At 45.3% G+C, this 14634-nt stretch overlaps 1 protein-coding gene across 4 annotated transcripts in view; it reads left to right on the plus strand.

Moving 5' to 3' along the window:
• GDPD5 (glycerophosphodiester phosphodiesterase domain containing 5) overlaps window positions 1–14634 on the plus strand; it is a 339945-nt gene that overhangs the window by 313025 nt on the left and 12286 nt on the right. For 3 of the 4 annotated variants that reach the window (XM_084616707.1, XM_084616708.1, XM_084616710.1), the window contains 2 exons: window positions 4018–4165; window positions 14142–14224. In XM_084616707.1, the coding sequence (XP_084472833.1) occupies window positions 4018–4165; window positions 14142–14224 (231 nt within the window). The remainder of the gene's footprint in view (window positions 1–4017; window positions 4166–14141; window positions 14225–14634) is intronic. The other variant, XM_084616709.1, reaches the window with a different exon arrangement.

Here is a 14634-nt window from a genome sequence, read left to right on the forward strand (position 1 = left end):
TGTAATTTCTTGCTAAGTAACGCATGAATCAATGGGTCACCGAGCAAACTGAGGCTGACCTACCATCAAGGGAAAGACGCGAAAGGAGCGAGATGCTGAGCACTTCCTACAGGCATTGTTTGCAGACACACCCAGATGCAGGGCAAACTCTCAGGCCATAAACGTTCCGACGTTCCATAGCGCTGGTTTGCGCTGCGGTTGTGTCCAAGTGGGGCAGAGAGGGGCAATGGCAAGCAGGGCCCTAGCTGAAACAGAGCTCATCCCTGTGTCCTAGTGGCTAGAGCCTGGGACTCAGGAGAAACGGGCTCTATTCCCCTGTGTGCCACTGGTCTGCTGTCTGTCTTTGGGCAAGTCATGTCCCCTATCTCTGCCTCCGTTTCCACATCTGTAAAATGAAGCTAGTGATCCTGACCACCTTTGTAAAGCGCTTTGAGATCTACGATGAAAAGCGCTATATAAGAGCTAGTTAGTTATAGTGTATATAGAAACCTCTTCTCTCTCCCTCCCTCCCTCCCCCCCCCCCCCCAAAAAAACCCCACAGTTATCGTCTTGAAGATTTTTGTCAAGCACGAGACAATCGACTCAACCCTTGCAGTGCTGAAGGGCTGAAAACTCAGACGAAGCTCCTCCTCGGTCTCTCTCCCTTTACTCCAGCATGCTCTTCCACCCCCTGACCCTGGCCATTTGCAGTCTAGTCAACCCGCTGCAGGAAACCTTCCTCAGTCCCCAGGCCCATTGTCCCCAGCAGAGCCACCTAGGAATTGACCTTTCTGGGCAGTTTTCAGGTATTATCTTCTGGGAACCGGCCAGTTTAGAAAGGTTTACAGGATTGAGCAGTGAGGTGGCTGACCAGGCCTTTAAAGACTTCTCAACAGAATCCCTCTCTCCTGCTGTATATTAGGGAATAAAATGTATTGCGTTATGGCCTCTGCGTTAAGGCTTTGCCACTAGCACCTAGTGGTCGTGAAAGAAGTTTCTTTATGCAAGTTTTATGACCTGCTAATTATCAGCATGGTAAAGGGGACGCATCCTGGGATGTCCCGTGTTAAAATGTTCTCCTCTAGGACAAGCATCCCTTGCTGGTGTGGAGACCTTGGTCTCACAGCACTGAGACATATTTTGATGGTGTTGCAGGTAGGGGTGCTGGAACAATTTGTATAGCTGGAGTGCTATGATGGAAACCATGTATTTGGTGTTTGTTTATACTACTCCAAGCCAGGGGGTGCAGCAGCACCCCTGGTTCCAGCATTGCTGGCTGCATGGATATCAAAGATCTTTCCTGATTTCTTTTTAGTTATTTACAGTGAGATCCCAAGACATGGAACAGTTCCATTGAAACTGGGACCATTGTGTGAAAATCTAGACCAAGGGCAGCCCTGGATCTGACTCCTTGGACAATAAAGGGGGTTGTGTAGTTTAAATACCTGTGCCACCCTAGTATGTTTGCCAAAGATCCTGTGGGAGAAGAGATTTATGTTATGATGGTCTGGCCCATTTCCAAGCGAGGGTCATGGAAGCAGAAGGAGAGAGTGGCTAATCTTAATAGCTTTTTACACGGAGTTTAGTGTGTGACAACATTAAGGGAGCCTTTTAGAAATCAAAATATTAATCATCTGATTCTCATTCCAATACCAGTTTCAGAGGAAGTTTAGGCAACTCATTCAAAGCACATCCAGCCAGTTTTTCAACCTGATTAGCAACCGCCCTTTGCGTCTCATTCATCTGCTGCTGCTGTGAACCTCTGATTTAGGCCAAGCTCCTGAGTTCTTTCAGACATTACTTTGTGCCAATATATTTGAACACAGCCTTTTAACGACCCTATTTAAATCGGCCTCGTTTCATCTTTAATTAGCCAATGCCGTCTTTCTTCTTGGTAGTATGTGGAGTTTGAATTTCATAGGGTGTGAATCAAAATGACCTCTGCTGCTAAAGTTAAACAGATAAGGGATGTGTTGCCCCTAGGTGACCTGGTTAATTTTTAGGATTTATTGCTTGCCAAATTTGACTTGGTCCTTAAGAAAACATGGAAATCAAACGGTTTGGGAGAGGAGATAATATTTTAAAGCTAGAAAGGAAAGTAAGTCCTGTTATGTAGGTAAGGACTGATGACTGAACTGCAGTGTATCACATTGTAACCGATGCTGTTTTTTGAAAAACAGATAGTTCATAACCCATGGATGTTAAATGGTTAAGGGCCAGATTGTGCTACTGCAGTGCGGGTTGCCACTGAGGACCAGTGTGGAGCTGTGCTGCGTCGGGGGAGCTGTCCAGACATGTAGATCGATCCAGGCACTGTGCCAAAGGGGATGGGGAAGGAATGAAGGCAAAATATGCCCTGTAACTTTCAGTGCATGAGATGCAGAGAGGTCCAGTCATAGGCTGTTCAGAGACTTGGGTTCTATTCCTAGCTCTGCCACTGACTTGTTGTGTGACCTTGGGCAAGTCACTTCCCCTCTGCCGCTGTTTCCCCTCCCACCCTTGTCTTGTCTATTTAGATAAAGTTCCTCCAGCATACGTACAGCGCCTAGCACAGATGGACCCTCTTGGTGCTGCTGTAGTAGAAATTAATACATGCTTTTAAATTCTAAATCCACATCAATTTTGGCCCAAATGCACCACTCCCCTTTTTTAGTTGTCGGATTCCTTTTACTAAAGCGTTGACCCTGTAATGGCAACTGAATCCTCTTTTCCTGCTACACACACCACGTTTGCACAGAGCAGCTAGTATTATGAATGTAGTTAATAAAAGCTCACTGCCTGCTGCTCCACTGCTGAAAACAAAACCAGGCCATGTTACATACGTTCCGGAACTAGAGGAACCAGCTCTGCCAGAGTGCTACAAGGAGCAATCTTACGATTGCCTGGTAGCCCCTGGTGCTCTGGGTAGAGCAAAGCCTTGCCCACCCTTTCTCCTTTCCGTTCATTCTCCATTTCTTGGAGAATTATGGAGAAGGGGTGCCCATCCGGCAATTGTGCGGTGGTTTGTTCTAATTATCCTGGCTCCGTTCTGTTTGCCTCAGCAGCCTCAAGAACCAAACCTGCCATGTTGGCAAACTGAAGGGTTCAACCATAGGGTTCAAAGGGACATTGCCACAGTCCTACATCAGACTCGTTAACTGGGGAGCTACTGACCACACGGATTGAATCAACCCTGATGAAATGCCATCCTTTACCACAAAATACATGTCCTAACTACTGTATATGCAGTGCTTACTCGGCATGACCAGCATTGCTTTCAAGAGTGTATAGCTTCACCCTCAATATTCAGTATAATCAGATCATATTAACAGCCTTGTGCTACCTCCATAATTACATATGGTGTTGACCATCTTCAAAGTGTTAATGAATCGTCACAATCAGATAAGGAAACTGAGGCAGAGTGACTTACCCACGGCCATAGATAGGATCAATATCCGCATTGCAACTCGAGAGTTCTTGTCTCCCAGTCTTGTTCTGACCTCTGAAGCAAACCCCTTGAAAAATGGATTCAAGCACTCAGAAGACTTGAGACCTCTTTTGTTAGCAAACAAGAGCCCCATAAATCTATGTCTGGACCCAGGCAGGAGAGCAAGAGTATGACTGACTCTTACATCGGTCTCCAGTTTAATTCAGTGACTTGCCCTTTCAGTATTATAGGCATCTGCAATGGCTGTTCATTTAACATCACCCTAATTAGGGACGCTTTTTAAAAATGTGTCCAGACTACCACCATGTGGAGTGATAGAATTATGTATATCTAAGCTGGAATCTGCTCTGGTGAGTGAATAAAGCTTTTAAGATCAAATAGTGGTTTAATAGGTTTTAAGGCCAGACAAGATCTTGTGTTTCAACATGACCTACTTCACCAAATTTCAAATCTGGCCACTATTAAAAAGCATGCTGTTTGTCAGATGACTCTAATCTCCCTTTGTATTTATTTCATGCGAATCACCCATGTATAGGATATGGCATTTTGTGTCCTCTGTTCACTGTACTTACAGAAATACTAACCTACTGCTCTGTTATTTTTCTCGGCAGGGAATACGCCGCCGCGAACCTGAGCGTTAATCTCTACATTGTAAATGAACCATGGCTGTACTCTATCCTGTGGTGTGCTGGTGTTCAGTCTGTCACATCTGATAGCTCACAAATCCTTAGCAAGGTGCCTTTTCCCGTTTGGCTAATGGTAAGCAAGACCACGTGTGAAATATCCATATGGTACATAAGATTCGCCTCCACTGTCATCCCTCTAAAAAACAGGGACAGATTTCTGGGTATGTTCGAGGCTGCTCTGTCCTGTAGAAGCCATACGTTAGAGGGGTAGGTTCAGCGGTGTGCTATCAAAATTTTAATGAGAGACTCCTTCAAAAATGTTCAGTTTCAGACCTACAAGATTCCCTGGGTTGGATACTTTCCCCTCTTCCCCCAGCAAAACTCTGTCTTCATACTCTTCTCTTATCCAAATCAATCAGTTCTTCCACTCCATGCCCCCCGGCTTAGTACCCTTCAACACACCATGCTCCCTCTCACCAATACCACATTGAGGTACTGTACCTCTGTGTGGAACCCTATCTGGCAGCTGTTCCTAGCAGCAGCAATGGTGATGGTGGCAGAAGTGGGTTTTCCCTAAGTCTGTCTATGGGATGTTAAGTGGAAAGTGGATCCCCTCTTCGAATGAGGTGGGTGGTCAGTTGGGGAATGGGCTCCCTTTGGTTGCTGAGGTGGCAGGTCTCCTCAGCTGGTGATAGGAGTGACAGAGCTGGACACCTCTGGCTGGTGGATGGGGAGCAGAGCAAGGAAAGCCCTTGCATAGTTCCAGCTTTCCAGCCCTGGGTGGGCAGGCACCAGTCAGGGGAGAGATGGGTGGCAGTGGCTCCAGGACTCATGCCTCCTGCAACAACAGTTTGCCCCGTCTCCTTATGGACAGCTAGAGCAGGGCTGTAGGGGTTGTGGAGACTACGTTGTGCAGTCCCTGCCCGCCATGTGTACCTAGAGCAACTGGTGGGGGCATGCTGGGAAGGGACCGTCCATTGTAGCAGCTGTCACAGTTGCAGCAATAGTGAGCCTGCCCAGAAAGGGCCCTAACTTTGAACAAGCTGAGTCCTTGTTTTCAGGGCAGTTTGCGAAACTCATTTTTGCTGTCTCCTCACCAATATAACCGGCTCCTGCCTGTGGTTATCTCTCCACTGTGTGGGGGGAATTACATCATGAAAACTGGCCCTGTCGGCCACTGAGCAGACAATGGCCCATCAAAAATTTGCATTTCCATGTATTTGGATCTTTGAAGCTTGAGAAAGCCAACATGAAGATGAAGTGATGTGAGGCTGCCGTGTCTAGGGATTCTCAAAGCAAGTCAAGATGGTTAAATATTCAGGGGAGTGGGGGTCTCTTTAAGAAATGAAGTCTCGTGCACCATTGCAGGGCTGGCGATTATCTAGTACTGACCCAAGAAACCCTTTCTGATCCTGCTCCATGAATCCATGACCCTGCAATGTCTTGTACGCTATCTGCAGCTTGATCTTGGAGCTCTTCTTGGACCAGCTAGTCCTGGAACAAACAAGGTGAGGGCAAATATTGATTTAGTCTTAAGAGGCACACAGGATCTGGTCCAAGAGGTGAATATAGCTGAACTGCTAAATATATTTAATTATATATATATTTATATATAACACACTTCGGGGCGGGGGGGGGGGGGAATCCCAAAGAAAACCTCCACACCAGTAGTTAGCTTCAAAAAGGGGAACTATGCAAATTGAGGAGGCTAGTTAAATAGAAATTAACAAGAACAGCAACAAGAGTAAAATGCCTGCAAGCTGCAGGGCACCTTTTTAAAAACACCATAATAGAGTCTCAAGCTATATATACCCTAAATAAAAAACAAAACCAGTAAGAGGACCAAAAAAATGCCACCATGGCTACACAAGAGAGTAAAAGAAGCAGCTGGAGATCAGACATAGTTTAAAAATTTGAAGTCAAACCCTACGAAGGGAAATACTCTGGCAAGTGTGAAAGTATGATTAGGCAGGACAAAAAAGAATTTGAAGAGCAATTAAGAAAAAGACACACACACACAGCAATATTTTTTTGAAGTACATCAGGAAGCCTGTCAAACAGTCCCTGGGGCCACCGGTCGATCGGGGTACTAAAGGGGCACTCAAAGGAGACAAGGCCATTTCAGAGAAGCTAAATGAATTCTGTGCATCAGTCTTCACTGCAGAGGATGCAAGGGGGGGACTCCCACATCTGAGTCACTCTTTGGGTGACAAATCTGAAGAACTGACCCAGATTGACGTTTCAGTAGAGGAGGCTTTTCAACAAATTGGAAACAGTAATAAGTCACCAGGGCCAGATGGTATTCCTCCACGAGTTCTGAAGGAACTCAGATGTGAAACTGCAGACCTACTAACTGTGGTATGTAACCGATTGCTGAAATCAGCCCCTGTACCAGATGACTGGAGGATAGCTAATGTGATAGTGATTTTTTTTTTAAAAAAGGCTCCAGAGATAATCTTGGCCATTACAGGCCAGTAAGCCTAACTTCACTTCCAGGAAAATTGGTTGAAACTATAGTAAAACCCAGAATGGTCAGACACCTACATTAACACAATACATTGGAAGAGTCGACACAGCTTCTGTAAAGGGAAATCATGCCTCACCGATCGATTAGAATTCTTTGAGTGGGGTCAACAAATATGTGGACAAAGATGATCCAGTCGATGTAGTGTACTTGGACTTTCAGAAAGCCTTTGATGAGGTCTCTTACCAATGGCTCGTAAGCAAAGTAGGCAGTCATGGGATCAGAGGGAAGATCCTCTTATGGATCACTAATTGGTTAAAAGGCAGGAAATGAAGGTTTGGAATAAATGGTCAGTTTTCACAATCTAGAGAGGCAAATAGTGAAGTCCCCCAGCAAGCTGTACTGAGTTCAGTGCTGTTCAACATATTCATAAATGATCTGGAAAAAGGAGTAAGCAGTGAAGTGGCAAAGTTTGCAGATGATACAAAACTATTCAAGATAGTTAGGTCCAAAGCTGACTGTGAAGAGTTACAAAAGAATCTCACAAAAATGCATGACTGGGCAACAAACTGGCAGATGAAATTCAATTTTGATAAATGCAAAGTAATGTACATAGGAAAACATAATCCCAGCGACACATACAAAACGGTGGGGTTTAAATTAGCTGTTACCACTCAAGAAAGAGATCCTGGGGTCATCCTGGATAGTTCTCTGAAACCATCCGCTCAGTGTGCAGCAGTAATCAAAAAAGCGAATGTTAGGACCCATTGGGAAAGGGATAGATAACAGGACAGCAAATATCATACCATTGTATAAATACGTGGTACACCCACCCCTTGAATACTGCCTGCAGTTCGGGTCACCCCATCTCAAAAAAGTTGTGTTACAATTGGAAAAGGTTCAGAGAAAGGCAACAAAAATGAGTAGCGGCACGGAACAGCTTCAACATGAGGAGAGATTAAAAAGCCTGGGACAGTTTAGCTTCGACAAGAGAATACTCGGGGCTTGTCTTCGCTACCACGCTAAATCGGAGCAGTTGCTATTGGGGCAGCGGCATCTGATTTAGTGCGTCAACTTAATTAATCCACCTCAATGAGAGGCGGAAGCCATGTTAGTGGTAGAGTGTCTCCTGCCGACATAACGTGGTGTAGACACTGCATTAAGTCGATGTAAGTTACGTTGCTCAGGGGGGTGGTTTTTTCACACCCCCTGAATGGCATAACTTACATCAACTTAAGTGGTAAGAACGTAACATAAGAATGGCCAGACTGGGTCAGACCAAAGGTCCATCTAGCCCAGTATCCTGTGTACTGACAGTGGCCAATGCCAGGTGCTTCAGAGGGAATGAACAGAACAGGTAATTATCAAGTGATCCATCCCCTGCCGTCCATTCCCAGCTTCTGGCAAACAGAAGCTAGGAACAGCATCCCTGCCCTGGTGGTGTAGACAAGCCCTAACAGGGGATATGATAGAGATCTATAAAATCATGACCGGTGTGGAGAAAGTGAATAAGGAAGTGTTATTTACCCTCTTCACATAACACATGAACCAGGGGTACCCACTGAAATTAATAGGCAGCAGGTTTAAAACAAACAAAAGGAAGTACTTCTTCACACAACACACAGTCAGTCTGTGAAACGCTTTGCTAGGGGATGTTGTGAAGGCCAAAACTATAACAGGGTTCCCAAAAGCACTAGAAAGGTGGAGGATAGGTCCATCAATGGCTATTAGCCAGATGGGCAGGGATGCAACCCCATGCTCTGAGTGACCCAAGCCTCTGTTTTCTAGAAGCTGGGAATAGACGACAGGATGGATCACTAGATGATTTCCTGTTCTGTTCATTCCCTCTGAAGCACCTGGCATTGGCCACTGTGGGAAGACAGCATGCTGGGCTAGTTGGACCATTGGTGTGACCCAGTATGACCATTCTTAAGTTCTTATCACCTCGTGCTGCAATGTGACAATATGTCTTACTATTAAAGCAGGGTAGTGGCTGGTCAGTATTTGGATGATTTATAATAATAATACCTAGCACTTCTATCACACCTTTCATCAGTAGATCTCAAAATGATTTACAAAGGAGTTCAGCGGTATTATTCCCATTTTACAGATATGGAAACTGAGGCATGGGAAAGCAAGGTGACCATGGTCACCAACAGGCCAGTGGAAGAGCCAGGAATAGAACTAGGTATATTGAGTTCCAGTGCAGTGCTCTGTCCTCCAGGTCTCATTGCCTCCTTTGTGAGCAAGTTCTGAATCAGCCCCCTCCATAAGCTAGGAGGGACGCTGGGCTCCTAGAGACAGTCTTTCAGAAGATTCCTAAAACTTGGTGACCTCTTTGCAATTGCTGTAGTTCCCATACTGTTCTCACGTGAGTTATTGGTGGTATTGTCTTAGTCTGATGCATGGTCAGATTCTAACTGGTATGATTATATTCTGCCTCCCTAAATTCCCTCTGGAAATTTCAGTGGGCTACAGTCTGTTGTGCTTCCTATTGTGTATCCTTATTCACACAAGAATTTTAGTGACATTTTGGTGGTGGTCGGAACAATTGCTGTGAAGTTATTTGGGCTCCTCCTGGATGAATGATGCAATGTAATCCTCAGTCATTCATTCAATCTACTCTTGTCACTGACTTTTCACAGGTGTCGGGCCACTGAAACAGGAACAGAGGCGAGGCCAGCTCAGTCGGTCACTTAAAAACAGAATTGGGTTAATTATTTTAAAACGTTGGCCAGTGGTTCATCTTCAAACATCAGAGTTTGGAAAAATACAGTGAGACCTGTCTTAATATATTGAGCTCTCTTATAGAGCACTGTTCATCCATAGATCTTAGAGTACTTTACAGAAGAGGGGCAATATCACTATTCCCATAAACTAAGACAAGAAGGAGAGATGACTTGCCAAAGGTCAGACACTCAGTTGGAGGAGGAACCAGGAATCGAGCCCAGGTCTCCTGACACTCAGTTCAGCGCTAGGCCACAATATCTCTCAAGTCACCACCACGGAGAACAATAAAAATGAGTTTCCCTCATCAATATTGCCTGCCACAAGAAAGTGAATGAGCTAAAGCCACATTGGCTTGTGCTGCACAACAAATGGGTGGATAAAAACAGGTGTATTGCAAAGAACAAGTCTGGTAAAGAGAAAAATATGTCCCGTCTTCTAAATTCTTCCCTTTGATGTAACCCCTGAGTTCTGTGGGAACTGTGTGTACATCCCAGATGGAGTTTGGTTCAATCTTTCCTTTATTGAGTCTTTCAGATGAACCCATACTTCAGTGCATACTGGTGTATAATTGGCTGCTGTTCACCATAAAACTCCCTGCGTACTGTAAGTGTCAGGACCATGTGTGAGTCGTACCATCTGAATTCTGTTCTGCCTAAATCGGAGTCTTTCGGAATTGATTTCAACCTGGGAGCTAGAGCAAACCTTTCGTTCTTGCTGAAAAGTGATGATCTCCAAGGCATGTTTCTTTATGGCCCTCAGGTGACCCCAGGGGCTTTGTTGCACTTTAAGGATGAATAGGGATGTCATTTCCATTTGCTGCTGTGGTAAATTAGTGCCAGCTGCATCAGTCTCTGGTAACTGAGGCTCCTTGCTGACAGAAATGCTCGCTCATGCCTCGCTGATTCTTTTCATCAGCCAGTTCCTGGTATTAATACTTCTAAGTCCAAAATGCAGATTCAGTTCAGCTGCACAGAAGCAATACTAAAGTATTTCCAGGGCTGTTATTTTAGGAGGTCCTTTAGGCCTGTCATGCCTGCTGCCAAGCGTATGAAGGAGAGATTTTTGAGGTGTAACTCTGTTCTTTTGCAATTATATACGTGCAATTTTCCTCATATCCTCTCTTGTGAGCAGAGGGCTTCTAATGAATGGCAGAGGGCTTCTAAGCAAAACTGTCAATACATGTCAAACGGTGAGATCTGATGGATGACTGCTCAAGTCTTGAACCAACTGAGCTCAGGGCTTGTCTGCACTTACCGGGGGTTCGACGTGTGGTGATCGATGCATTGGCAGTCGATTTAGCGGGTCTTGACCGCTGGTCGCTCTCCTGTCAACTCCTGTACTCCACCGGAACGAGAAACACAAAGGGAGTCCACGGGAGAGCGTCTCCAGTTGACATCGCATCATGTGGACCCCGCTGTGAGGGGATCTAAGTACATTGACTTCAGCTATGTTATTCACATAGCTGAAGTTGAGTAACTTAGATTGATCTCCCCCCATAGTGTAGACAAGGCCTCAGTTTTGTGTATCTCTGCAGAACAGATGTGTTCACTCTCCTGTGCCCCTTTCCCAGCAGTGCTCAGCATTAGGAGTTGTGGGAAGATTTCGGTTTATTGGTGTGTTGCAAATGCTGTCACTCGTAGTGTACGTGAATTAAAACACATAGGATTATTTCTGTAAAGAAAAACTATCTAACTTCTAAAGATAGTATTTTATTCCAGTTGAGAGAGAGAGCTGTTCAGAAAACAGAACTTTCATCCCATGGGACAGTCTGATATTTCAAAATTTTGTTCAAAATATCAAAATTTTTCTCGTGGAATGAAAAGTTCCAAAAAAACCCTTAAATTTGGGAATGTCCTGATGAAAAACTGGGCATTTTTTTATCAAAACGTTTAGTTTTGAAATATTGATGTTTTGGAAATCTTGATTCAAAATTAAATGTTTTGCTTTGAATTTTCCTTTCAAAAAATTGGAAAACACAGTCAATCAGCTTTTTCCCACCAGAAAAAAAAAATCGCTTTCAACAAAACTCTATATTTTGTCCAGAAATTTTCAGTTAAAATGTTTTGACCTGCTCAAATGAGAGGTCATGTGTCCGTGATGTTTGTTTTAATATAGTTAGTGTATATAGATAGGTGCAGTATGTTCAAACATTTAAATACAGATTTATTACAATGTCATTGTTTCACAGTTAAAAAATGCAAAGATTTAAAACTCCATCAGAAACATTGTTGGATAAAACTAATAGGATGTGCCAAGTTATGATACAATTTTTACAATATAAAATGTGCCATACTCAGCCACACTGAGACAGACAAACAGGAGTAGAAGCCATTACATGCAAGGAGATAGAATAAGCATTGCTGAAGGAAGGAATTACAGATTCACAGATTCCGAGGCCAGAAGGGACCCTTGTGATCATCTGATCTGACCTCCTGTGTAATATAGGCCATGGAACCCCTCACCCCCCAAAATAATTCCTAGAGCAAATCTCTTAAAGCATCCAATCTTGATTTATAAATTGTCATTGATGGGGAGTCCCCCATGACCCTTGGAAAATTGTTCCAGTGGTTAATTACCCTCATTGTTAAAAATGTATTCCTTATTACCAGTCTGAATTTGTCTAGCTTCAACTTCCAGCCATCGGATCAGTTAAACCTTTCTCTGCTAGATTGAAGAGTCCATTTCTAAATATTTGTTACCCATGTAAATACTTAGACAGTAGTCAACTCACCCCTTAACTTCTCTTTGTTAAGCTAAATAGATTGATCTCTGAGTCTTACCTTTTGTGGTCTGTTTTTCATCCAGGTAACCCGAACGTTGCGTGAGTGTAGCTTTTTTACATGACATATTCCATCTTTCTTCTTAAAAGAATAGAAAAAAGTGGCTTGCGCTTACTTGTATTAGCATTTATAAAGTCCCAATGACTCTCTCGCATCTTGTGTTTTAAGCAGTGCCAGGTTTACAGTGGCGCCATGGAGCCAGGCCCATGCTCAGAAGGGGCCTTGGCCTGCTCCGCTTGCACTGTGCCCCGAGACCCCGCCGGCTCCCCCTGCCCACCACTTGCTCCTCTCGGCCTGGCCATTGGCCGGCCAAGGGCTCCTCTCTGCCCCCTGGCCCCACCCCCCCCGGCTCCTCTCTACCCCCTGGCCGGACCCCAGTGCACCTCCGGCTCCAGGCAGTCTCTGCTTCCCACTACCTGTGGGGCCCCACCTGTCTCCCCACCCGGAGCTGAGCTGCCTGGGACTGGTGCAGAAGCCTGGCCAGTCCCAGCCAGTTGTGTGTGTGTGTGTGTGGAGGAAGGACGACAGTGTCTGGGGCTTGGTTGGGCCCCTCTAGGCAAGTGCGTCTTGAGGGAGCCCAGCCGGGGCAGGCCCTGGCCTGGCTAATTGTGCCACTCCTGAGGGTCTGGAGCGATTCCTCGCCCTGGGACCAGCCCTGGCTGCGCTGCCAGTTCGGCCCGGCAGACACAGTCACGGCCCAGTAGGGCACTGGTGAGTGTGGCTGGGAGGCAGGGTGTGGGGGAGTGGGCCCCTAGGGAGCCTGGGGGGTGCTGGGCTGTAAGGGGGTGGGGAAGATGTGTGACTGGCAACTGCCGGTTTGTAAATAGTGCCCTCGCACTGGGCTGAGAGGAGCTGGGAGGCCCCTGCCATGCCATGCCCCATTGCCCCGGCTGGCCCCTTGCTTTAGGGACTGACCTCCCTGCACCATGCTCCATTGCCTCCAGGGGGGCCCACAGATATGTTTGGAGGCGGGCCCAAAAAAGGTTAATCTGGCCCTGAAGTGCACTGCTAACTTGGGGACTTAGCAAGGTGAGTGGGCTCAGCAAAGGGTGACCCTTTGCTTTATTGGAGATGGTTATATCTGCAGGGCCGTGTTAGCAGAGGTACATCGATTGGTATATCTGCCCTCTGAGCGTAACCTGAAGTCATTTTTCAATCACTTGACTTTTTAGTTAAAACTAGATACTCTCCACCCCCCTGCAGCAAAGCACATGATGTTCATGGGACTACTTGCATACTTAGGGACAGATCTTCAGCTGGTGTTGATCAAAAATCCATTGAAGTCAATGGAGCTATGCCCGTTTATACCAGCTTTGCATCTGCCACTGAAATGCAAAAACATGCTTGGACCTGGATTTGTAAAGGTGTTTAGGCATTGCTGCCCTCAGCATTGCAACACCAAACTGGTTTAGGAGCCTAACTCTCATTTTCAAAAGGGATTTAGGTACTCAGGAGCCACAATCCCATTGACAGTTGGTGGGATTTTGGCTTCTAAGTGATTAAATCCCTTTTGAAAATGAGGTTTAGACTCCTAAATCAGTTAGGCATTGCAACGCTGAGCCCAGCCACACTTAGGCCCAGATTGTTAAAGGGATTCAAGTGCTTAGCTTGAGGGCCTTGCTCCTCAATGGGGAGTGTGTCCAGGCCAAGTTTCAAACCTGAGCTGTACCTGCTGTAGTAAAACGTTCAAATCAAAGTTTGGGTAGAGAATTTCTTGAGGTTATTTTTTCACTCCCCCATAAACTCAGAAATCACCAAAGGCAGCTTAATTTCTTCTTCAGAGAGAGAGAGAGAAGATGTGGAAATGTTCAGCCCCAAAGGTGAGTGTTGTGAACACTGGTAGCATGCGAAAAGAGGGCTAGAATGGATGCTGCTTTGCCGGTCTTTCCTGGCAATGTGGTGTTCTTTAAAAGTAAAAAACTGGGGTAGCTTGAGGATCCAGATGAACTGGGATCCAAAATCCTGCTTGCTTGGGTGTGGCTACAGTAAAAAGAGATGTTTGGTCCATCTCCAGGGCACATCTGTGTCATGAAGTTTGTGATATTTCTGTATACGACAATCTATTTAGCCTTGAGTGCTCTCCAAATTTGGACAAACTGGAAGGTATAAGGTGTGCTTGTCTTTTTGTCTTCCAGCCTCCACACGAGTACAATCTAATCTGGATAACAGCTGATCTCATTTCATTTACCATAATTGTAGGAGTTTTTATATTCCAGAAGTAAGTAGCATTATCACAGATCAACTCTCATGTATTTGTGGTGTGTTTGTTCATCTCAAGGGTGGGGAGATGCAGTATTCTTTAGAGCCCTTGCTTATAATGACACTTATAATCAGCCCCAGTCCCAATTTACTTATCCCCTCACCTACCCCCACTCAGTTATAAGCAATTGAACGAGGCTGCTACGTGGGCCATAAAGATTACGATGAATGAGGACTTCTGAAAAGGGGTGGTCGTTCAAACTTGGTGTGGTTCTTGAGGTGGCACTAAAAAATGTGTGTGGGAGAGAACTGTCGATGCTTAAGAGAAACAGGAACCACAAGGAAAGAGCTTAAAATTCTTCAATGTTATATGAGGAATTCTCAGCAGCTCCAGAGATTCTCCCGTCATGGGAATGCTTTAGAACGCAA

The sequence above is a fragment of the Lepidochelys olivacea genome (assembly GCF_965140295.1).
Source record: "Lepidochelys olivacea isolate rLepOli2 genome assembly, chromosome: 1".
Taxonomy (NCBI): Eukaryota; Metazoa; Chordata; order Testudines; family Cheloniidae; genus Lepidochelys; species Lepidochelys olivacea.